Below are 24,972 nucleotides of genomic sequence, written 5' to 3' on the forward strand. Positions count from 1 at the left end.
GAGTCTCCTGAAGGGTTTAGTCGGCAGTAGGTGATTTACGCATACCTAAAGAAACTAACAAGATGAATGACCATCCTTGAAGCTGTCAGGAGTGATTAAAAGGGAGACTCTTTACCAAGAACTGTCTGCCCTTAGACGGAACATCCCAGAAACTGCATAAACTTTGTTATCATGTTCTTCTGAACTGTGAACACGCAGTGACTTGGGGAGAAAGGTAATTCCGGCAGGGGGAGATCGCGACCACCGACTCACGGACCACCTACCCTAAACACACCCCAGACCCAAAAGAAAGGGGCGGAGGAAGAGGACTGAGCATGCGAGGTAATTTACATGTAAAGCGAGAGAAAATTAACCAAGTGATGAAGAGAATAACAAGGAATGAGTAAATATGTTATGAACGTGCATGACTGTAGCGTATAACTGATTTTCTGCCCAGAAGCCAGGTGCGCAGCCAGGAGGAGACATCCCCGCGCACCCAGCGCCGCAATAAAGAACGCCGCTTCCTAAAACTCCCCAAACGAGTCTTGGAAAGTTCGATTTCCTTTTCGGCTATCACTTACTACGGGCAAATTTTTCTTCCACTGAGGTAAACCAGTTCTCCTTCCTTGTTTTTATTACCAGCTTGACTGAGCGACGGACCCCGTCAGGAGACACACATTCCCAGCGCGGTTCCCGTGAGGTGCGCGCACCTGCGCACAAGGCAGGAGAACCAGCTGCCTGCGGGGCTTCAAACGCGCCTCCCGCCAGCGCGGGGCTCGCCCCCCTTCAACCGAAACGCCACAGCGGGGAAAAGCGCCCCGGAAAGGCCCGCGGCGGGAACCGCAGCGCACGGGAAGATGCAGAGAGACGGGACCCAGCCCGGCTCGCGGGGCCACCCGCAGCTCCAGCCCCACGGCGACCGGAACAACCGGCCCGCCCACCCACCTCCTTCACCCAGGGCCGCCGGGCTGCGCCTGCGCACCGGGGAAAGCGCAGCCCCGCCCCTCACCGGCGGGGACCGCTTCCGGGGCCGCGACCTTCGCCGGTCCTGACCACTCAGCCAGGCGGGGCCCGGGGTCTCTTCTCCGCTTGGGCACCCGCCTCCCCCGGTGCCTTGGGAGCGCGGGCAGGGCGGCGCCGGTCCCCGCTGAGGAAGCGGCGAGGCGCGGTGGAGGCCCGCAGCCGGCCCGGCGCAGCGCCGCGCCCGGACAACCGGCGTTTGTGTCCAGATCGGCAGTGAAGATGTCGGCGCCGACGATGGAGGAGAGGAAGGCGTGCTGGGGGGCCCGGGACGAGTTCTGGCAGTGCTTGGACAGGCACGCAGACGACGCCTCCGAGTGCGAGAAGCTGCGGCGGTCCTTCGAGTCCCGGTGCCCGCAGCAGTGGGTGAGCAGCCGCCGCTCCGTTCGCGTCCTCCTGCGCTCGGCCGCCCGGGGCCCGCGCGGAACGGACGGGGCGGTTCTTCGCCCCTTAGTAGCAGCGCCCATGAGTAGTTACGTTCGCGTCGTTAACAGCGGCAACTCCAGCCTCTTGGGTTGCGGAACGCCCGCGGTCTTGCACTTTCCCATAGCACCCGTTGCCAAACGTAACTTGGTTTGCACGCTGTGGATCTTGCTGGGAAATTAAAACTCCTGAGCGGACCACTGACTGGCCCGGGAACTATGGGCAGCAGCATATAGTAGAAAGGGGAAAGAAAATAGGGTCTCAGACTTTCAGGTAAATACACAACTATACAAACATACAGGCTTATTGTTTAATTTTTTTAAAAAGTTCTGAAAGATACTTGGAAGCTTTTGGAAGTGCACGGAAATTACTGTGACTAAAGAAGAAAGACTAATACAGAAGGGAAGTGACACGCAGGGCTTGCGAGTTGCATGGCATCGTAAGACTGGCATCTGATTACCTTCTTGTGCATAAAAATACCCTTCTTCATACAGTATAATTTCACAGTAAAGCATCTGCTTACATGTTATTACTTTGTGCTTTTTAGTTTCTTAAGATTGAGCTACAGTTCTTAACTTTATTAATAGGCATTGCCTTTTAGTAACAGTAGTGTCTGAGGGGCTGAACGGTTCCTGTTGGAGCTGGCAGACTGAAGTCAGTTAAAAAAACTGGTGCTTTCACAGTTGCTGAACTGACTTACACTTTGAACGCTGCAGTTCTGTCTTATGTCATCTCTAGTGATGGTGGTTTCATCTGCCAGTGCTTTGCACCATTCACATCAGTGGCTCTTGGCGATGAATTCAGAGGGCACGTAGTCTGCGATACCATAGAAAAGCTGCTGGACTTACTTATCTTTGTATTACAAATCATCTTTTTTTCAGACTAGCGAAAACAGCAAAGCAATAGATTACTTTTATTAGATATCCATGGAAATAATCGAGTGGTTATGACAGGAGACTGAAGTTCACTTTTAGAATGGTAAAAAACAAACCCACTTCAACAGAGCAAGAAACTCCCAACTTCTGTATTGAGTTAAAATCCTCCTTAAGACCAGTGATCAAAGATTGATTGTTCCTTAGTTTTGTTGTGATGCAGAAAGCCCTTTCCTATACTAGTTTCTTCTGATTAATGTCTTTTCTCTTTTTAAACAGGTTAAATACTTTGACAGAAGAAGAGACTTTTTAAAATATAAAAAAAAGCTTGAAACAGAAGGGTATCATCCTCCAGAAGCTGCTGGAAGGTCTTAGGTACTCTGCTTTCAAAATAAATCTCATGAGAATGACTATGGAAGGCAGAAGCATGAGAAAGTGACAGAAGCTGCTTGAGCTCAGAAACCAGTAGCCTGTCTGTCTCCCTGAAATGAGGCTGCTGTCCTTGTTTTGCAAGGTCTCATGTGTCTGCTGAAGAAAGATGGTCATGGACAGCTTTTTCATGAGTGTAAGTCAAAGAAATATGGTTCAGGGCTGTTCACAAATCTAAGGTTTTGAATCTAGTCAAATTGATTCACAGGAATAAATGATTATTTAAGTGTAATGTACATATTCTAAAAAGAACAATAAAATTGTTTTTCAATAAGTGAATCAGCTTTTCCTTAAAAAAATAATCCTCCTTCTCAAAAGGAGGTGGTGGTATAATGTCATTTGTATTTGTCATTTACCAAGTATTGAATAGTATTTTAAAATACTGTTCAAGTCAGACATCAGTTTATAAACCAGCAGGCATTAGAAGACCTATTGCATCCTGTGCATATGAAATGTAATTGACATTTTTTAAGTGTGTTCATTTCTTATAAGCAAGAGGGATTTTTACATTAGCCATAAGAGTCAGTTTTCAAGCAGTATTGCTATTCGAAGTATTGCAGTTATTTATCATGATTCTCACATGTATAATTTAGTGGTATTGAATTACCTTATTGATTTAACTCCATTTAAAAGACGCAGACTGTTTACAACAGGCTTAGTAAATTTGACCATGGAAGGCATTTAAACAAGGGGCAACAACATTTAATGTAAAAATTATATCATCTAATATATCTAGATGCTGGAGGCATTAAATACTTTGGCTAGGGGCACAATTTCAAGCATGGTCATCACAATCAAAGTAAATAAAGTAAAAATCCCATGTTTTGAGGTTGGGATTGTTCATGGTACTATCCTATTGTTCTAATAATAGGAAAAAAAAATCACACACCCCACATGAATATAAATAGTATTTATTTCCAATGCAACAGTTTTATTTATGTAGGTAAAGTATTAATAAGGCATTTAAAAATCAGTCTGAACTACAAGAGAGCAAAACATGCAAAACTTAAGAATCCTCATTCACCCTGAGTTTGTATCTATCTCATCTATTCAGAATTTCACCTTGTAGCACCATAGCGAGTCAGCCAGCTGTACTGTAAGGCACAAAACACTTGGCAGTTATTTTTGTTGCTTTTGCTTGATCACTTGTTGCCTTGTGTACTCCCAAATCAGCAGAGCTCCACTTACATGAACGTTGAGTGATCGAATAATACCCTGCTGAGGAATTTCTACACAGACATCCAGGTGGTGAATCAGGTTGGCTGGGATTCCTTCATGTTCATTTCTAGTAAAGAAGAAACAGTAACTTCTATGTGGGAAGAGACGGGTGTTCCAGAAAGTAGAAGATGCAGAAGTCACAATAGCATCAAAACACCATTTGACAAATGGTGCATCTGCCCTCAATGTAACTGATGAGGACAAGAATTTATTTTTTTTTAAAGCAGTAATACATTACAGATACGAAGAAAACATGAGAGACCTGACTATGTTTTCATGTAGGAAAACTGGTAGAGCAATTCATCTTTAATTCACTGGTCCAGCAACAGCTGAACATCCAACATAAGGACTCCCTCTCTGCCTTTATTTTGAAACTATCCTTATGTAGTGAAATAAATAGCTGTAGATTAAATGACCAGGGTGTGAAGCTGCTGGCACAGTAGGGAAGCTCAACTGCCCACTTTACATTCAATGAGGTCTTGGTATGAGGGAATGTCAAGACTGATCAAAGCCTTGAACTGGAAACGTTTCACCTCTTTGGAAGGAACACACCAGAAGATACCAGAGGTTATCAGTAATTAAAACTATGTTTTTAATAAGAAGAGAACAAAGCAATTATAAGAACTACATTCTGAAGACAAGCTACATGTAAAAAGGTTTGAAAAAGAGGTATTTCTGCCCACTTTGTCCTAAAAGGGTAGACAAGCCCTTCCTCCTGGTCTCACTCAGTGGCCCAGCAATTCCAGTAGGTTTCTAACTTGTAGGTACTTCCTCTAGGTTTCTTGAAGCACCCTCTCCTTTGTCACATGTGAGCCTTGCCTGCTCATAGGCACTGATTATTGCTTTTCTCTGAAGTCGTCCCAGTCTCCACTTGTACTCTGAAAATGTGCTACTTTGTCCTGTGCCTCTCCTTAATTTTTAAAGCATCTCCTACCTATGCATGCTCCCACTCTGCTCCAGTCCTCCTCCACCAGTTACACAGAGCAAACAGGCAGCCCTCTTTCTTGCTGAGCTCCCCACAGCCTACACATACAGGGCCCCGTGTTACTAAAGTGAACAGATGATACCCCTATTGCACCTGGAAAACTATATTCCATGCTGTTGCTACCTTCACCCATTAAAAAAAAAAAAAAAAGGAGTTACAGTATATGGATAGGTTATTGAGTGTGAGGAGAAAGATCGTTCAAGAATAGATACCAACACCTCCCTCTCCTTAGCACACAAAGCCAAGCTCTGCTGTTTCCATAATCACCTCCCATTCTAAATCCACCTTTACCAGCATCACTTGGTGTTCATATGACCAAATGGACTAGTGGAAGTGATGGACTGCAAGAGGTAGATTTAAAAAAAAAAAAAAAAAAAGTGTGTTCTTACCCCAGCAATAATAATGACTTCTCTGGGAAGCAATATTCTGTAAGATCAAAACTTTTAGCTGTCTGCTCCACACCAATAATAGTGTAGCCTTCCATTTTTTTCTGCTCTAAATATTCGACAAGCTGAGATGGTTTCACCTGTCCATCAAAAGCAGAGAGAAATATAAAAATATTCAAATACTGCCAAGCACAAACTTCTGAAATTACTTTAAAAATCAATTTACTCAGACAGTTTTTAAGATGAATGAATTTATCCTCAAAAACTCTGTCCATATACACAGCTTACTATCTTAAAAGCTCTTCAACAACAGCACAAAAGGTTAAGTAATGCCACAAAAACATACTCCACGAATACAATGAATGAAGGCTTTTCTATGCTTCTGACAGCTACAAGCCTTACATCTGAACGTAAAAGAATCACTCTTGCCTAGGGCCAAGGTGCATAGTTGTTATTTAACCTGGAACCCCTTCCCAAAACAATACAACAGCCACTACTGAAGCTGAGTTGCCTTACATTACTTCATTACAACTTGTCATAACTAAGAAATTCTTCACTGCAAGCTATCTTCATCCTACTCTATAAACTGTTTATTTGTCTTAAATGCCAATTTCTTCATACAACAGAAACCGTATCATCAGTACACTTCTGTACAGAGATCTGGCACAACATCATGTGGCCATCAGCATTGTGTTTTAGGCAAAACACGCTACAGCTATCTTGTTCTGAAGAAAAATATTAATAGGCTGAAGAGAAACACGGGAGGCAAAAAAATTTGCACTGAATTTTTCAGATGACTTAAAGCTGATCTTGAAAACCAGATTATTATAAAATTATTATTATAAAATATCACAAACATATTTTCTACCGAATACCAAACATATAGGTTGAAACCCTCATTTTTATAAGTTAGCTACTAAGTTCTGAAAGCCTGGCACAAGTTAGCTGCAGGAAAACTCACAGATTATCCCTGTGAAGTTAGCAAAAGCAATGGACCAAGCAAGACAAATGAAGTGTTGTTCAACTTTTATAAATAAACCTCAAATTCCAATGCGCCAGTATAAAACACAGAATAAGATACAACAATGACAGCTCACGTGATCAGTTTATCACGGCAATAAGAAGTTAAAAAGTATTTTTAAAAATTCTTTTTTATGAGATTGACCCAAAGTTTATTCCAAAATACTCAAGATTACGTCTCAGAGATATCGGTGGGAGCTTCTGTTAAATAAAAAGTTCATTTTTGCAAAAGAAAAAAAAAAGTAGGACTCTGAACTATGTATCTCATGAACTGAAGACGTGCAGTACACTTTTCAGCTATTAAAATATTTCCATTCACCTCAACAAGGGGGAGCCACTGCTCTGCAGAAACACTGAGATGCTGAAACTGCTTATCCTGTAGGTAATGAAGACTGCCGACAACTAGTGCAGATGCCCCAAATATTTCACTTGTACGACATAAACCTACAAATAGAAGAATTAAAGTTATATTTGTGTAGAAAATAAACACCAAGCCAGAATATTTTAGAAAGTGAAAAAAGACAAAGAATTTGAAAGAGAAATGGTTACTTTAGTCCTCTATATTTATCAGTTTCAGATGCTTTTTATGCCTGTTCTAAGTCACACCTTGTTCCATATAATTTACCAGAAAAAATAAACGTTTTGAAACTTAGCAGAAAGATAAAAATTAGAAAAGCACTATGTCTGACAACGTGCTTCTACAATACTAATTACATGAAGTAATGGGTCAGTGTAAAAGCCTCGGCAGGGATGGATGGACGCACACACACTTAAGCTCTAAGTTCGGTACCAGGCTTGAGAGAACGACACGTTACAGCATTGCAACACAGACACCAGCAGCTTGTAGGTGTATTTTTCATCAGCAATCTCACTGCAGTTTTTTAAACTGCTGACAACTGCAAGCACAATGCAATAAAGTATTTGAAGGATTTATTATATCACAGCTTGCACCGTATTGTAAAGGAGTGCTTAATCAGGAATGGGCCCTTACCTGTCCAACAGTCATGAGAAATTAGTAGGTCTACAAGATTTGGTTTAATTGTTAAAGAAAAAAAAAAACATAAAAGCAAATTATTTCCTCTAACTGCATACAGAGTTGAAAAACTCAACTGTAACAAAGCATATAAAACCAGTAATAAACTGAGCATGATTTACAGCAAAGTTCTATTTAATTAATGCATGCTGTTGTGAGCACTTTTTAAATATAACTGTAGAAGACTCCTTCTGAAGCAGGCAGTATTTCTTTTGGTTACCACTTTTTTGCAGGATAATTATCTATTTTTCTGGGCAGTACTTCAATAATTTTCTAATTATCAGCATCAGATGAAATTCATTCTTATTAACTAAGTGGGCTCTGAAGTCTAAAATGAAAGTTTAAAAATGTGCAATCAACCTTACCTCCTAAATTGGTAGGTTTATCAATGAGTGAAGCTACCACAATTAGTCTGCTGTTTGATTTGCCAAGTTTAGCAGCACGATCCTGAAATACCATTTCCAGGTCTAAACTAGCAGTAGTGTTCTTCCAGGGTATGATCTTTTTCTGAACATCAGTCCATTCTGTCTGGCTATCTGTTTCAACGGAATTTGAACCTATAAAAACAAGGATTAGTCATATGGATACGCAAGCGGCAGTGAAACTACTGCTTCAGTAAAGATGATGATCGAAATGGTAATACTGTGGGCACCATTAGTCATCTACTATTATTTTATGGTATATACTCTGCCCATATAGATACAACTCTTCAGCCAAAAAACATAGAGATCAGATTGAATACAGACATATACAGCTACTACATACCAATAATTATACTTAATATAGATTAGCTATATTTTACCCATGTCTTGCTGAGACCAGTCACTTGGTTTCAGATCAAGTAGTTCCGTTCGAGAATGATACCACTGAAATGTTGGTGGCAAAGGAATGTCAGTGAATCTGTCAAATTTAGCAAGTGAGATCCATTCATCCTCAGCAAGTTCCGAAAGGCGGGGAAGAGTGTAAAATATTGTCTGCAATGTAACACAGTGTTATTAGCAGAGCACCACTAAACAAAGCAAAACACATAATAAATTAACCTCTGGTAATTTTATCTATCACATGTATCTTATCTAGTATTCTGTGATTTTTATTATTTGTTTTTCTTGGCACTTGATATAACTTACTAATACATGTCTCAATATTCATCGTTTTACATATAGCACTATCCGAAAGTTTCATAAATCTAGTCTCTTTCTGAGTAGACCTTTTTCAAGGATCTGCATTGATTACTGCTGTGAAATTCTAGAATACCAAAGAATTACTGCAATGCTTTTCTGCACCGAGGTCTTCTGAAAATGTTTTACGTGTAACAATAAAGAGTTTTCAAATGCCCTTACGACTTCTAGTAAAGAACATGGATTGATTTGATGCCAAAGGGAATACAGTCGAAAGAATTAAAATCTAGTGGTAAAATCCAACTCAGCACTACCAATACAGCTAACTGCAATCTACCAAGAAGAAATAAATACACACCCCAGGTGAAAGGCTGAATAAGATGAAGAGTTTAAAACCCAGACATTTTGTTTATTCCAATGCACCCTCAAGATGAAGGTGAAGACACACCCTAAATCTATTTAAATACTTACCAATTATTAGCCTTGTTTTTTTTCCCCCTTGTTCAGGATTTTCACTTACAAATTTTGCTAAATCATATCTAGCATATTTAATTGTTCACAAAAATATTTCAGAATATCAGTTAAAAAAAAAAAAATTCCTTCCCTGAAAGATGGCACTGTTTGTGCCAGAACACATGTACCCTTTTCACATTCATGTTTACCTTCTATTTTCAGCTTAGTTCCTCTACCTGTTATTTTTATCTGCACCCTTATTTTTTCCTGCCTTCCCTCAATGTTTATTCAGCTCTTGGTTATTTAAGCTATGGCAAAAAGGATAGCTGAAAAAGATACTCTAGGAGTTACATATCTGTATCCCATTCACATTAAACAAAAATTTAGTTAAGCAACTTCAAGTCACTTCTAAGAACAGGAGATGTCTCAAAAATCCTAACAAACTACATGTGATTAAGTACATGTGCACTTCAGTTATCAGAATTAACTTTTCCAGCCACAAATACAAAACCCTATTAACCAGATGAGTGCATTCATCACGCACACCTCTTCTTAACTGACTTAGGTTTTTAACACAATATTAGAGAATTAAGCTGCAATCTTAGTCTAAAATCCATCACAATTGAGGTGAAGTAATTTTTCAGAGTTTTAAATGAGTAATAGTTGATCATTATCCATCCATCCTACAGTACAACATACAAAGCAAGTTAAAAATACAGTTGTAAAACCATGCAAATAACAATGATCCGCAATAGTTTCGGACTTGCCTCTAGACTATAATCCTCAAGTGGATGAAATGTTGCAAAGAAGAAATGATCTTGGATTCGCTGCCAGTTCTTTCTAGCATTCCTGCAATTGCAGAAAGTAATGCAAGATGCACAAAAAAGGCAACGTACTGGATTGTTTTTTAAAATTGTCAAATTAAAACAAGACAACCTGATTGTATTTACTATATACTGCATGGGAGAGAAAATGCTTTAACAGTTAAGGCCCTATTAAAAAAAAAACAAAACACACCACCAAACAAATGCAACAAACAACCAGCATTCAGGAAATAAGTTTTATTGATGTTTCAAGAAAGGCCCATAACATGTCTCCAAATTCTATTATCGAAAGAAGCAAGTTTCACAAGAAAGGGTATCCCATCTAGGCCTCTGAAGGAACCCAAATACTAGCCTGTGGTTCAGTGACAACTTTTAGCTGTCAAGATAAAAAAAAAAAAAAACCCAAACAAAACAACAACAAACTCCTCCTCTGCTGCTTTTTTCCATCCCATGTCCTGACATGGGTGATTTAGCAGTGACTCTGATCAGAGAAACGAACACTAATGTTCTCCAAAAAGAAAAAAAAAGAAAAGCCTGTCAAGCAGCAGTCCCAAGTTTATGTTGGCTGACGCCACTGTCAGAAATTCTAAATAATTTTAAATAATTCCTAAAAATAGGAATAAAGAAAGGATACAAACACACAGACAGTATAAAATTTAACTGAATTGTATTTCCAAATCAGTAAGCAGAAAAACATTTCTGTAAAGCTCATTTAATCATCACTCAAAATTGATTTCCCTATCCATTTTTCTCCCACAGTTGTTTCAAATATTAACACTAAACACATGTCAGATTTTATATTTGAAAATTTAGTTGTACCAGGAAGTTTGAAAGAATGACTTGTATTGCTTCAAAATCCATCAGGTAAGAAAATTAGAGCACTCCTGTGTTTTTTACCCCAACTCTAAACTATGAACACTATTCAAACATGCCTTGACATTTTCCTGTTGTGCTTTCAGACTGTAATGCTACACTGAATTATCACTTCATTTTCTTTGCTGATAATTAGATTTCAATTTCCAAGTCTTGGTTTCTTTTTAAACAGAATAACACTCCCTCCATAAAAACCCAGAGAAATGATCAAGTGCTGTTTTCGAAAATTAGACATGCTGCAAATGGCTCAGAACAACAATTAAGCTGTAAGCCAGAAAAATGTTACTAACCCTGTGCCATGCATGTTTTCCACTTGTTGAAGGCTAGATTCAATAACTGGTGTCAGAGCTTCAAATTCTTCCATATGCAACATTCTGCACATACCCCAGATTTTTTTAAGGGCAACTAATGCATAAAGTCGAACGCTAAAATTATGGTTGAAACACCACTGTAGAACAACTATGAGGGCTTTCTTCAAAGCTGGCTTCTAAAAAAACAAAGACAAAGAAGTTTCTTTCATTTATGTTAAGTCTTATCATACCATTTAGAAGTAAAAAAGCAAGAGTGGCCCAAGAAACCCTGGCTTCCTCAAAAAACAGCCTTTCAGAAAGTCTAAAGCTTTAACAGTACATATACGTGCAAATACAGGCTTTGGAATACGGTCCTGATTTCCTTTCTTCCTTCTCACTAGGGTACAGACCTACAGCCTCATTTCTGTTTTGAAAATATGTTAATCTGCTTTAAAAATTTTACTTCTGCATACAAGGAAACTTTTATTAACTTTTGATTTTCTAGCACCTAGAAAGCTGATCTTGCAAATGTATGCAAACAGTAAAAAAAACAACAAAAATGCCTGGATTGCTACAGATGTGAAGCAGTTGACCTAATGTAACATCTGACTGTATTTCATCCTCTGTTTTAAAGTTCAATAAAAAAATTGAGAATTCCAAATAAAGAATTCTAAACGTAATACGGACTAGCTATTGCCAAAGAACTCCATATTTGAGTGCTGTTATTCTATAAAGATAACCTTCTTCCAGGTTATCTCTGCCTAATTTCATGCAGATTAAACAAGAGCAGCAAGAAAAACAAACCCAAGTGCATCCACATGTTTAGTTAAAACTGGAGTAGCTATTCTAGAAAAACTCACAGATAATCAGGCCTTACGTATCCAGAACATCTGCCATTTAGGTAATTTTCCCAAGTCCAATATGTTACAGAGGCAACAGGAAGAGTTAGTGTTTTCCGTATCAAAGGATATCTCAGCAAAAAGGAGGTTTTAAAAAGGGTTAAAAATAGACTGCAAAATGTTTTTTATTTCAGAAATCTATATACAGTGCAACTGAATAAGGAATGAACACTTTTAGTCAAACTTACCTTCTCTGAGGTATTCTGAAGAATGATGTCAAAGTGTGATAACACTGATAAATATGTGCAGATGCTTGTTTTAAGCTTTTCTTCATCCTAAATCAAGAGGGAGTGCAACAAGAAATATGTATATGTAGAACGTTTTTATATCGTATAAGTTTTCACAGCATGTTCTGCAGATGCAGTAATATCAACTATTAAAAAAACTTACGTGTTTCCACAGCAAAGTTTACTAAAATGCAAATCTCATATTATTAAGATTTCATTGTTCCTAACACGTTATTTGCTTTTTACTAACACAACAATCAGAACAAAGTACACAGCAGTGTAAATGAGCTAAAATTCAACCCAAACTCACTGTATTCCCTGCCCACCCCACTCCCTCCACTGGAACACCCTAAACTAAATAAAAACCTTGGAGATTCTTTTCAGTGCTCGCACTTTTCCATCTCACCACAAACGTGGGTGTTGGATGCAGAACAAATAGCCTACCATCAGCCTCATCCACGTTCTGTACTGGAAGAAACAAGTTTCCATGTTTCTATTCAACACTCCTGTTCACAGATACAGTTCCTATTCATCCATTTCGCCACAGCATTGCACTGGGTGCTCAAGTTCAGCTTATTTTTCGATATGATCCTGACAATTCTTTTCAGAGCCACTGTTTTCCAGGATAGCCTCTGAAAATACAACCTGTATTCCTTTTTCATAAATCTACATGTTTTCTGCTTGCTCTGTTTGTTTGAATAGGCCCACTGTGATTCAGTACATTTGTTATCAGCGTGAGATCGCTTTCACCCAATAGATTACCATCTACGAAGATGATAGCAATTCCAACTGCCTGAGCTCTTGGAAGGAACCCTGAAATAGGAAAAGGTTACATCCCTTACAGCACTTTTCATCAGTTCAGATAGGCATGACGAGCCATCTTTATGTGCTTAAAAAAAAAGTCCAAATTGTACACTGAAAGTGAATTTTTTTCCCCTGCACAGAAAAAAACCTAAACAAAAAAACCCCAAAACCACAGCATGCATCACTAGCAAGCAAAGTTGTCTCAGAGCAGTACTAAAAAACTGCCTGATTTTGGGCAAAGTATATATACAGTTTTCCATTTTTTTTAAATTTAATTTTAATTCTTGTCCTACTGCTTGGCTTTTAAAAAAACTACAGTAACAACGAGGCTATTTGATAAGCAAGAAGACATCTACATTTAACTGTTACGAGTGGTGAGCTTCAGCAGAGGCACCACTGCAAGTAAGGTCTTTCTATACACTGGAGGAGATGCAAGTACATACACTTTCTACACAGCCCATATGTACAATGCTAACAAATGCAAGTATATCAATGCAATTACTATTTCTACAGGTCAAGTCTTATGACTAATTACTTAAAGTTAAGAACCCAAGACAAAAACGAAACGCTAGTGAGTCAGTTCTCAGTCAACTCTTTCACGACATTTGGGTACTATAATTCAAACCCTGCCTCTAGTTTTAGAACAACATTACAGCAACTCCATCGTGAGAGAAGTCCATATTAAAAGCTGCAAATTGAGTATGTGTTATGTAAGTCATATTCCCACTGACAAACACAATTATGCAGAAGATAGAAGCTGGGTGTGGAAACCACAAGTGACTTTGGGGTATCTTCCCCAACTCAGAATCTAGTGCATCCATGTGTTCTTGATGGCTCTTATAGCAGTGACTGCAAAGAGTACTCTGACTGGAGCTGTATATTATAAAAGGAAATCTCTCAACTGGAAGAATTCACTTGTCTTCAGCCACTTGTATATCAAAAATTTCTAAATGTCTCCAACCCACATCCAAGTTGATCTGCTCAACAACCCACTGCTTCTAAAGGAAAACTGGAATACATAGAAAACAACGTATGGGAAGACAAACTCTACCCTCTTTGTTCAAATTACTCTTCAAGTGAATGCCAAAGTTCTTACTTACATAACAAAAGCAATCCCAGAATTTATTAAGGAATTGGGGGTATTTATGTAGACTCAAGATAACAATCCACTCTATGAAGTATTTCACAGATGCCTGATTGTTACCAAATCCAGCCTGGAAAACTTTGTCAAGGATTCCACACAAAAAATTCTGAGAAAACAAAATCAGATAATAATTTAGTATATTGTTACGAGTTATTTCCATGAAGAAAGAAATTCTAAATAAAAGAATATTCTCGGCTTTATCATAATACTAGAAACATTTTTAATACTCAAATGAAAACATTTTAGAAGCATTTAATTTCTGTATTACACTTTTCAAATATTTAATTATGAAGAAGCATTAGATGAAACTAAAATTTCTCAATTTTCTGAGCGTTCATAAAGTAGCAATATTTTTACTATAGGAAAAGCTTTAAATCAGATAGTCAATACAGAGTTTTAGCTAGCTTTTAACAGGAACAATCTACTCTACTATAATTCACAAATCCAAGAACCGGTTGTCAGTGACCTCTAGAAATGCATCATAAATCCATGACTTCAGATTGAAAGAATAAAACTCCACAAAACTTCTACATCAGCCATGGAGATTACATGCCTTTGATAGCTTGCTGTAATTCAACATATACAGTTTGCATGACACTAAATTATTCTTGAAAGAAGGTGTGAAGTGCAATACCTGGTCAAGCTTCGGAAGAAGAACTAAGAGAGTCTGCCATACCCGGTTTTTAATTCTATGCTGTAAAGAGTTTGCATAATATCGTGTTCTAGATCTGGATACCAGTTCATCCTAAAAGCAAATTGAAAGGTTTATTACCCATTCTTCCTTTAAAATTGAGTACATGGAAACATACTTTACTGTGCTGAGAAAGCAGCATCTACTGCACAGCTAGTATCAGCATTACAGTTAGGAAAATATATTTATTTATTTAGAATTAAATTTTGAAGCTTGTCCGTGAGAAATCCGGAAAGTTGAAAAGATACACAATTCCACTTAGTATTCACCTACTGTATACGAACAATTAAAATAGTACTACATAATAAAATGGAGCATGAATACTCAAGCTGTCATTTAGTTACGTAAGAACTAAAGATCTTAAGTGAAGAGATTAATATATATACGAAAATATTTCTACTTTAGTGTCTACATTTAAAAAAATCAGTTTAATCACACTATCAATTAGATTGATAAAGCTCTAGTTTTCAGACAGAAATTCATATTCTGCAGTAAGATGTTTTATGTGAAAGAAAACAGATGAGAAACAGAGCTTTAAAAAAATATAAGATTCATGTTGTCACGTAGCTTAGATTCTTTCCCTATATACTGTTTTGGCCTTCGAAATACATGTCACCTAAAACTTTCCTTAAATTTTTAAAAAGAAAATAATTCGGTGATCCGAGTCCTGTATTAATATTAAAATGCAAATACATTTTAGTTTTACATTTTTAAGCTTCATATTTAATCAAGTAAGGAAATCAATTTTAAACTCGCTTTTCCCACTTGGTCAACCTTACAACATAAATATTATTCATTTTTCTCCAGTAGTGAATTGACAGGAGGAAATAAATAAAGGACCACCCATTTCTTGCTCTTCAGACAAAAACAGAATTCTATAGAACATCACCTGTGCATCCTGGTACTAATAGCAGCTGTAGTAGTTTACCACTGACTTTACACTAGTGCCAATGCACAAGCAGTTGCGATATAATGAAAATCAGACCCCAACCCTCTCCATTAATCCTATTTATAAAAGTCTTCTCAGGAGACAATAGCCCGCTCAATTCAAAGTAGTCTGCAATTGTTAAAGTGAAATGCAGTGCTTCAAAATGCAGCCTAAAGGAAGATTCTTAATGTAACAATTGTTACAATTTGGATAATGCTCCATGAAGTTATAAAATCCACTAAAAAGAGAGAAATAAACCCGAAAGACAATTTCTACTATTTTGGTTTGGCTGAATTAACTCTTGTCTCCTAATAATAAAAAAAGTGTATTACTGGGCAATGCTAGACTGGTTATGCAAACAACTGTAAATACATCCTGTCAACTTTATGTTTTACTAATTGCACTAACGTTACATTTATATACCAAGAAAAACGAAGTTTACTTTATCAAGCAGTTTGATGACAATGTCTTCCATAAACGTCTTATGCAAGATATCTGATCCATCCAACAAGCACAGAAACTTAATAGCACAAACCCGAACGTAGTGATCATCTCGATTTGTACTGTAAAATATTAATTAAAAAAATAAAAATCAAACTCTAGTTGTGCAAAGATAATTCCTAAATTATAAAAAAAACCCCACTAAACATCATATTGAACAAGTTGTCTGTAGTGAGACAATATGCAAATACCCAGAATTTTAAGGTCTGTTTATCCTTGCTGATGAAGAAAATTAGTGAGTTCCAGATAATCTGCCCCTGTGTCTACATACAGGTCTTTAATAGCATCTAAGTGTTTAAAATAATTTTCTACAGAAACAGCTGTATCATAAAAAGTTTTTGTACACTGTAATCTTAAAACAACTAATTTATGCTTACAGTTTTGGTCAAATATTCTAGTCCAAAACAACACTTGATTCCTATTAGTTACTCAGGGACATCTGGAATAATTAATGCAAAGAGCAGAATTAATGGCATTATAGGTAACAAAGCATCACACAGCTGCAGACTTTCACAACCAGACTGTTGGAAACCAAGAAGCTCTTGGAAGAGAATACAGGAGTATTGAATTAGATGTGGTAGCAAACTTTTAGAAACTCAGGTTTTAGCAACTACTAACACTTTCCGAATAACTACATTAGACTATTTCTCTGACTTTCTTCCACTGAGTAAAGGTGGGAGTAAAGCTACAAAAAAAGTTCAATAATCCAGTAGCCAGGGTCTCTGTTTCAAAAACAGGAGGCAGAATCTATTGCCCACATGCAAGCTAAAAAGACTTACAATCAACGTTAAAAAGCCAAGATCCAAATCTGGCTGCATTAAAGCCTGAGTTTCTTAACTGTCTTGTGTACAATGATGAGGTACATATCAGCACTCAGTAAAATATCTGCGTCCTAAAAAGTATTACTTTTATGAGATGAAACAATAAGGAAGAAGTTATTTCAGTTCCATTCAGGTTAACAAATGGGATATATTTTCCTGAAAATACTTAACATTTTTCTACATTTTGTATTTGAATTATGAATGTGATGTCATATATATCCCTTTTATCAATATTTAAGGAGCTTGTGAATATACTCAGAAGCTGAATTCAAAACCAGCATCTTTCCTACTGAGGCATTAATCGTAACAAAGACAGAATTCAGATCAAATACTATGTGTCCTCAAAATCATTACCTTTCTGTAACAACGTTTGCTGCACATTTTTCTCCAAGATTTTCTATGAAGGCATGCACATCTTGAATAAGTCTTCACACATGAAAGAAGACAAAGCAACAAAGTTAGCAGAATAGCATACAACAATTATTGCAATAATTATCTCAAAGTTTAAAAGGAAACAAAGTGCATAAAACAAATACAATCACAAAGATTTAATACCTTTGATCTCTCCTAAATACAGTTCCAAAGACACAAGCCTCAGTAATAAGTTCACAGTAATTTCCAGCATTTAAGAAAGCGTTTGTCAAGGCACTTCCCTGATCAACACTGGGAAACGTCCAAGATCGACAACAATGACTAAGGACTACATTGAAGACTCCAGTCTTTGTAGCAGACATATCTATGAGCTTAAAAATTATCTGGGAAAAAAAAAAAAAAAGAAGAAATAAAAGATTTAAAATCTAGTTTTCAGAAGTGCTAGAATTATTAGAATAACATTGCAGTGATATCTATTTCATCAGGTCTGATCTCCTCCTGCATCCTAGATCTGCTCAGGTTAATGCTGTCTTCACTGTCTTCAATCTACTTACAAGTGGCCGATTCTAAGGGCAGGTGAATGGGTAACAACTGGCCCAGGGCATGTTTATGTTAACAAAAGATAGAACTGATCTTTACTTAAACAGATACAACAGCAGATGCTCTACATGGAATCTCCTGATAACTGGAACAAAGTACCTGTGCTTACTTCAGTGAGTACAAACATGGTGTTTTTAATCAATCCTTACCAATTTAGAAAAAAAATAAAAGCATTAAACAAGTTCTTCCATAGGTAGCCATACCACTAATTCTCCTCTTTAATAAGGATTACATTCATGTTGAAGTTAAAGTTTGTATTTGAGTTCAAGTGGAAAAATGTCTTTGTATCATTTACTTTTTTTTTTTTTTGAGGAGAGCATATTTAAGATACATGAAACAGCTATCTAGAACTTTTCCAAAAAGGAGAGGTATAAAACAAAACAAGAAAAAGCCCCAAAATTTTTCTTTCCTACTACCTTCATTAGGCTAAGTGCAAGAAGTAAACTTCCGTTACAAATTGCAAGCATTTAGGGGAGAACAGGGAGATTCAGAATGAAAACGTGGTTGTTGTGGGTTTGTTTTTTTTTTTTATAAACTCCTTTTTAAACATCATCAGATCTGTCCATGAGAATGGTTTTCCAGAGGTGTGACAGGTCTTACAAGACAAAGCTTCTTCTCTTCCCTGCTCCAGAATGATACTTTTGATAATATGACAATTCTTTGACAATAACTTTTTATAGAGAAGGTTGTTCTGAATTGCTAAGGATTAAAGCACCAAGAAGCTCATTAGGAGCCTGAATTGAAATACTGGAATGCACTCTGAAGAAACACTTTTGGGAAAAACAAACAAACAAACAAAAAACCACCCTAGAAACATCTGGTCTTTTTACAAAGAATTTGAACTTTTCCTTTAGTGCAAAGACATGCATTGTAACTCTCCTAATAATTCCAAAATTGAACTATTGTCTTTCACCTGAGGAGAAGCAGCATGACATTTACTACCCATTTCTCAAAGTCCTGGAATATTTTTCGATTGTTTCGTTAACATAGTAGAAGTCCAGCACACACAAAATAAATTAAAGAAATTTAAGTTCTATAGGAATTAACATTTGAATAAGTCACATAGAAAAAAGCAGCAGAAGAAATGAAGCCTAAGAACACAGTGCTCTGAGCACCTCTGCAGAAACCTTTCTGGATTTTACCATAGCAATATTACCTTTTTTGGCTCAAAAAAATACCCCTTTGTTCCACCCCTTCTAACTATTATTAAAAAGACAAGAGTGCACTGTGGTAGACAAAATTAAAATTATGCTTCTGTGACAAATCAGTATCAGGCAGTTCCATTTTTTCTTTCTCTTTAGCTAAAACTATATAGCCATTGCACAAGGGGTCAACAGCAACAGAGAGTGCCAAGGTGTGGGATAAGAATATACGTAAGTAGACACTTGCTTGGGAGCTTTATCTTCATTTTCTTATGAAGGGGCAGAAGGTGGCTCAACCAGATGCCCTTTGTTGAGTATAGGAGAACTTCATTACCTCCTTGATGCCTGCTGTCATGGTATGTCCCACTGCAGACAATGGGATAGCTGTCACATAGACTCAAGACTCTCAACATTGGCAAAATACACCTTACATGTTTGAGATACTAACGCTGAGGTTAAGACAGTAATTCTAAGAATGTAAACACATTTTAAGATGAAAGAAAAATAAAAAACTAACTACAGCTCATCAGTTACTACAACGCTGAGCATACAATTATCCATTACAGATATTCATTAAAAGAAAAAGCTAACAGATTCCTAGAACTGAAGAGATATTTTACCATCTTTGCATACGTATCCTATTTTGGCTTGGGTCCACATTAAGACTACAAATGCAAACTGTTTAAAACTGATGTTTAAACATCTACTGTTTAAAACAGATGACAGTAACACCTATTTGAAGCAAGTTTTCAAAAAGAACAAAGAGAGAATAAATGGGTCTATATTTTAAGATACTTCAGGCTAATATGGAGATACCACAGCAATTTTAAATTGTTAGGAAGTGTTCATTTTTCTATATTTTATTCAAAAATCGTTTTGGAGTGTCTGGGCTGAAAATAAAGCTGAGACATTTGCTATTCTTTACAGTTACGAGGACAGAGCTACTTATGGTGATTTCAAAGCAAAACTGGAAACCTCTCCTAGTACGATTTCTGCATAAAGTACAAAACAGTGCATGAGACCGTAAGCCTAAGCATACGTATATAATGGTAACTAATTTATACGTACTACTGCTCTGGTAAAAGTCTTGCAGTCATTATGGACTGCTCTGCACAAACATTTAATTGATGCTCAGAGGCTAGAAAAGTAAAAAACCCAAGAAAGATTATTTAGCAAAGAAATAGTAAAATGACTTTCCAGTGTATAAAGCCAAGATGAACCAACGTACTGGTACTGAATGAGAAATGAAAAAAGAACACCATGACATACGCAAGAACTTTTGGAGTACAGAAAGCTGCACATACATTACAAGAAAAGAGTAAAAAATATTTTTTTTCTTAACAATGGAGGCACCTCTACCATACAGTATTAAATTGAACTCTAAGATGACCATGGTTTTTATATTTTCTACACCTGGATCCTCAGAGGAAAAAAAAGCCTTCAAATAAGCAGTTAAAGCTGGCTTATTCAATAGCATCTATTAAAGTTTTGAATGGTCCTAACTTTTCATTTAAGGCTAAACTATTAGAAGTGCGAAACGTAAAACAAAACCAAAAAAACTTGTTTTGCTGAATGTGGAAGATACTGAACAGTCTGAAAATCAAGTAAATAGTACTTTTCATTTCTGTGTTACAAGAACAAACAATGTATTTGTTTACCCTCAATCTAATTCTCAGATCTTTTGTCTTAAGACTCAAATTAGCATCTTTTTGGAAATAAAAAATTCACGACAATAGCTAAAGGAAAAATAAAAAGTAAAATACATTTTTACATACAGATAAAATTTATGCACACTTCCCAAAAAAGAATTCTTAATCTTACCTCTTTTATTTTGGCATATGCTTGACCCTTTGCACTTGCAGCAACAGCTAGAACCGCAGTATCAAAGACGAACTCAACAAAAGCTTTTAGATTGGACCAAAATATTAGCTGTGTGTTGCTCAAAGAGGATATAATTTTCCAAGCCAAATCAAAGGCTTCTATGCAGAGAGACTCTACTGAGTCCAACAGCTGAAAACAAAGAGAAGAAAGGTTATGTTTGACAAAAAACACCCCAAATCCATTAATATAGTGCAGTTGTTTTATCTGTTACCTTGGGAACGAGGACCTTCATGCAGTCAAACACAGCTAAAACTTGGTCTGAAGGAAGTATAGTTAGGGCTTCTAATGCAGACTCTAGAATTTTTCTTGACCTTTCAACTGTAGATAATGACATTTCTGAAGTTTCTTCAAACTCTTGAGTCAGTGTTGGGAATGAATTTAAAATGAAACGAAGGCAAATCCACTGGTCACGAATATAGCGTGCAACAATTTTCCCCCATCCTTGAGATGTTGTTTCTTCACATAAGCTATAAGGAGAATATTATTCTTCAATATATATTGTATTAATTTATCCTGCACATTCCTACTCCACCAGGAACAGCTTAATTGTGCAAACACACTATACTTCAAGACACTAAAATTTACACAGGCTCAAGAGGAGACTGGACAGGTTCATGGAAGAGAAATCTACAAATCAAGTGTTTTTAAACACAGAAAATTCAGTTCTGGGCTTGAACAGTCTCATTAGTCATAAACATCTGGGAGAGTATTCAATGGAAACATCACTATATGCTGGCTGTCTTTATTTGTTAACCAAGTATTTGGGTTTTGGCCCTCAGGCTTGCTCTGGGCTTCCCTTCCCCAGCAGTAAATAATTTCCATTTAAACTGGCTTGTGTACCTGCTGTGGCTTTGTGCAGCATATATATTTAAGCTGGCATAAGGATAAGCAATGCTCAAAACTAACTCTGGCTTCATAGCACTAGAAGACTGGGCAAAAGAACTTTTGGTCTGATCAATTATGGCTGCTTTAATGTTCTAAAACCTGAATGTTAAGACAAAAGAGCAAATAAATGAATAGTTTGAGTTCAGGACTCTCCATTTTTATCTTGTCAAAAAGTTATCAAAGAACAGAACACAAAAAGGCAGCATCTTAATGACTGCTCCACACTAACCAAGTTTATTCTGGAGACTTACTGAAGCTATAGCACAGACATACCTACTTTTTTCTTCAATGTAAGATGGCTTCTTTAATACTTCATTGAATTGAGAAATGGAAATAAACTTCTTCAGAGCATCCACAGAAGGCAGAGATTCAAGATGTGCTTCAGGTTTCTGATCCATTATCTCACAAACTGCTGTAAGTGAAGCCATGCTAACTACTTTTTTAATCTGTTCTTTAAGCTTCGGCTCCTAATTAAAACCAAGTCATACATAAACAAATATGCATCGTTTTTTTCTAATATGATACAAATAACCTACTGATACATTTGATAATCCTCCTATTTGTATCACCTCAGATACATAAAGTGGCAACTCTGCATCCTTCTACTTCCTTATTTTCTTACCCTATGCATAACATAGCTTTGCTTGGCTGCATCAGTGCAATCGATCACAAGTTGCAAACACTGAGAAAGAGTACAAATCTTGAAAATTACAGTCACTTATTCATTAAGTGCAGGTGCCTAGCTCAACTATAATGGAACACTTCTATCTTGCCAGGTAGCAGGTTATAGATATTGCTGGATGGCAATTAGAAAAAAGATGCGAGTCTACATAATCAGAAGCCCAATGCAACAAGGCAGTTGAAATTCAGAATACCACATGCTAACTGCTCCAAGAGGCTAAAAAGTCACAGCATCTACTATGATTATTTTGTATGATAAACGCATGTATTCAAAGAGGCATGAAAAAAAGTCTCAATAAAAAAAGTCAATAAGCATCTAGTTCCTCTAATAGTATTAAAAGTTCAATGTCGTTTAAGTATCTTCAAGTTACTTTCAGCTGTCTAGAGCACAGAAAAGATTTTTCTCATCTTTACTTTTACACCATTTACTCAAGGTTTTCTTTTTTCTTCTTAAATTGAAGATGTACTCATCATGACAATGTAATTCCACTGAATTCAAAAGAAGGCCGTAGAGGCCCAGAGTGAACACGAAGTTTGAACCATAAAATGTTTACTTTGAAATTACTGGAATAAGTACGTAATTCACATAACCAACAGAAAAAAATAAGTCAGTCTTGCTCTGTTTCCTTGCAAAAACAAATCTAGCAAATCAAATATATACAGTCTTTTTAATGTGTTATTAACTGTTCTCAATTAATAATTCGACACAAAAAATACCAAAGCAAAATACCCCAAAAAACCCAGCAAATCTTAATTTAAATCTCCTCCTTTTATAGAAGTTATTAATATTTCTTTACCTTTGAAAATGCATCTATTTCAGATATACTAGCCTAATGTATACAACTATGGGATAATGAACATAACTATATGAAAAAGTCAAAGCAATGCTGGGTTCTGGAATTTCTTTTTCTCTGTATGTTCCAGCTTGGAAATTCAACAGATCATTAATACAAAAGGCATTTTCATTTAACAGTAACTTCCTCATTAAGACTGGTTCATATTTGAGGAAAAAGCTTTTGAGTACATAGTCCATTTTTAAAACTGAAGTTTCACTTTAGCTATATAGATTTCTAAAAAATCTATTATAAAGAAACAAAAACACTAAAAATTTTAGCTACAAATATTTTACATTAACATTATACTGCCAACTAAAGACACATATGCATTAGGGAATATATATGCACATACATATTCACACAAACTTTTTATTATTTTATTATATATAATACTTATTTAATATGTATAATAAAATAAATTTATAATACAAATACTTGTACATTAAGTTGTGTTTATAGTATGTTTATATAATTATTTATGTAATATAAATATTATTTAAGTATTACAAATAAAATATTAATTTTAATTAATGTTTACTGGTTTGTTTTATATTAATATTTACTATTGTAACTAATATTAAGTTACCTCTTCACAATTTCTCTCCTGAAGATTACGAATAGATGCATTTGTCAGGGACAAAATGAAATTCTTGATAGATGGCACTTTCTTCCAGCTGACTTGCAAGCACAAATTCACTATCTCTGGAATTAAAGCTAAGTATAGATCACAACGATCCAGATCACCAACCTAAAAATGGGGAAACAAAGATAAATTGAAGCATTAAGAGGAGAAAACTTAAACCGAAAAGAAAAATAATAGTAACAATAACAGCAGGAGAACAAGAGCCTGCTGTCATTGAAGCTGAACAACCTTTTATTTAATTTTTGGGGTTTGGTGGGGTTTTTTTTAATTATTTTTTAAAATCTTTGCATCTTACAGTTTCTTAGTTTTAGGGCTCTGGAGTATGCCTTAGAAGAGACAGTGTAAAATTCTGAAAGACATGTCCACTTCTTTTAATTGGTAAGTTTGCTTTAACTTTCCTTCCCGGGCCCACAGGAATGCCATGTAAAAACACCTGAGCTAGCCTTGAGCATCTGAGCCAACTCAGTTATTGGATCACCGCACAGCACTGCACCCTGTACACACTCAGTGGTGTGCCTTGCACTTCTTCCCCAACGACATTTCATCTCATAGCTGTATCTTCCTTGTTTTATGGCTTTTTATTCTCCTCTCGTATATGCAACTTTTTTCCACGTATTATAAAAAACATCCCCATATAAAACCACGTACTCATGGAACCGCATGAAGAAAGACATTTTCCTTCTTCACTTTTGAGAGAAAAATCCACCTTTGAATTTTCACTTACCTTCTGAAGCTGTTCTCCTGATTCAACTCTAACTGTTGCTTTGATGCAGAACCACTTTTCAAATCAATCTTCCAACGCACTCACATTTTGGGGACTGTCCACTATTGGATTTATTTTCTTCCTTTGCATTTCCCCTTCAATTTATACTCTCCATATTGTTTCTGAGAAAGTACCCCAGAGCCCCATGCTTCAATCCAAGTTTCCACCCTCACAGAAAGACATACCTTCTTTCCCCTCCAACTTGTATTTTTCACTCTCCCAAACACAAGA

At 36.6% G+C, this 24,972-nt stretch overlaps 2 protein-coding genes across 2 annotated transcripts in view; one reads left to right on the top strand and one right to left on the bottom strand.

Annotated features, from left to right (window-relative positions):
* The first annotated feature begins 1,198 nt into the window (after positions 1-1,198).
* COA6 (cytochrome c oxidase assembly factor 6) lies at positions 1,199-2,705 on the top strand. Its single transcript, XM_086627528.1, has 2 exons — positions 1,199-1,365; positions 2,574-2,705. Exons 1-2 carry the CDS (start codon positions 1,222-1,224, stop codon positions 2,667-2,669), a joined length of 240 nt encoding a protein of 79 aa, XP_086483654.1. The 5' UTR covers positions 1,199-1,221; the 3' UTR covers positions 2,670-2,705.
* A 947-nt stretch (positions 2,706-3,652) lies between these two features.
* TARBP1 (tRNA guanosine 2 -O-methyltransferase TARBP1) overlaps positions 3,653-24,972 on the bottom strand; it is a 39,222-nt gene continuing 17,902 nt past the window's right edge. Inside the window, exons 14-30 of the mRNA XM_086631573.1 lie at positions 23,922-24,083; positions 22,092-22,285; positions 21,145-21,400; positions 20,874-21,062; positions 17,494-17,693; positions 17,293-17,364; positions 16,059-16,179; positions 14,632-14,742; positions 13,954-14,103; positions 12,011-12,097; positions 10,924-11,120; positions 9,704-9,785; positions 8,168-8,339; positions 7,731-7,922; positions 6,652-6,776; positions 5,316-5,452; positions 3,653-4,008 (exon numbers count right to left, since the gene is read on the bottom strand). Coding sequence (XP_086487699.1) covers positions 3,843-4,008; positions 5,316-5,452; positions 6,652-6,776; positions 7,731-7,922; positions 8,168-8,339; positions 9,704-9,785; positions 10,924-11,120; positions 12,011-12,097; positions 13,954-14,103; positions 14,632-14,742; positions 16,059-16,179; positions 17,293-17,364; positions 17,494-17,693; positions 20,874-21,062; positions 21,145-21,400; positions 22,092-22,285; positions 23,922-24,083 — 2,613 coding nt within the window. The 3' untranslated portion in view covers positions 3,653-3,842. The remainder of the gene's footprint in view (positions 4,009-5,315; positions 5,453-6,651; positions 6,777-7,730; positions 7,923-8,167; positions 8,340-9,703; positions 9,786-10,923; positions 11,121-12,010; positions 12,098-13,953; positions 14,104-14,631; positions 14,743-16,058; positions 16,180-17,292; positions 17,365-17,493; positions 17,694-20,873; positions 21,063-21,144; positions 21,401-22,091; positions 22,286-23,921; positions 24,084-24,972) is intronic.

Source organism: Tauraco erythrolophus, chromosome 2 (assembly GCF_009769465.1).
Source record: "Tauraco erythrolophus isolate bTauEry1 chromosome 2, bTauEry1.pri, whole genome shotgun sequence".
In the NCBI taxonomy this organism is placed as follows: domain Eukaryota; kingdom Metazoa; phylum Chordata; class Aves; order Musophagiformes; family Musophagidae; genus Tauraco; species Tauraco erythrolophus.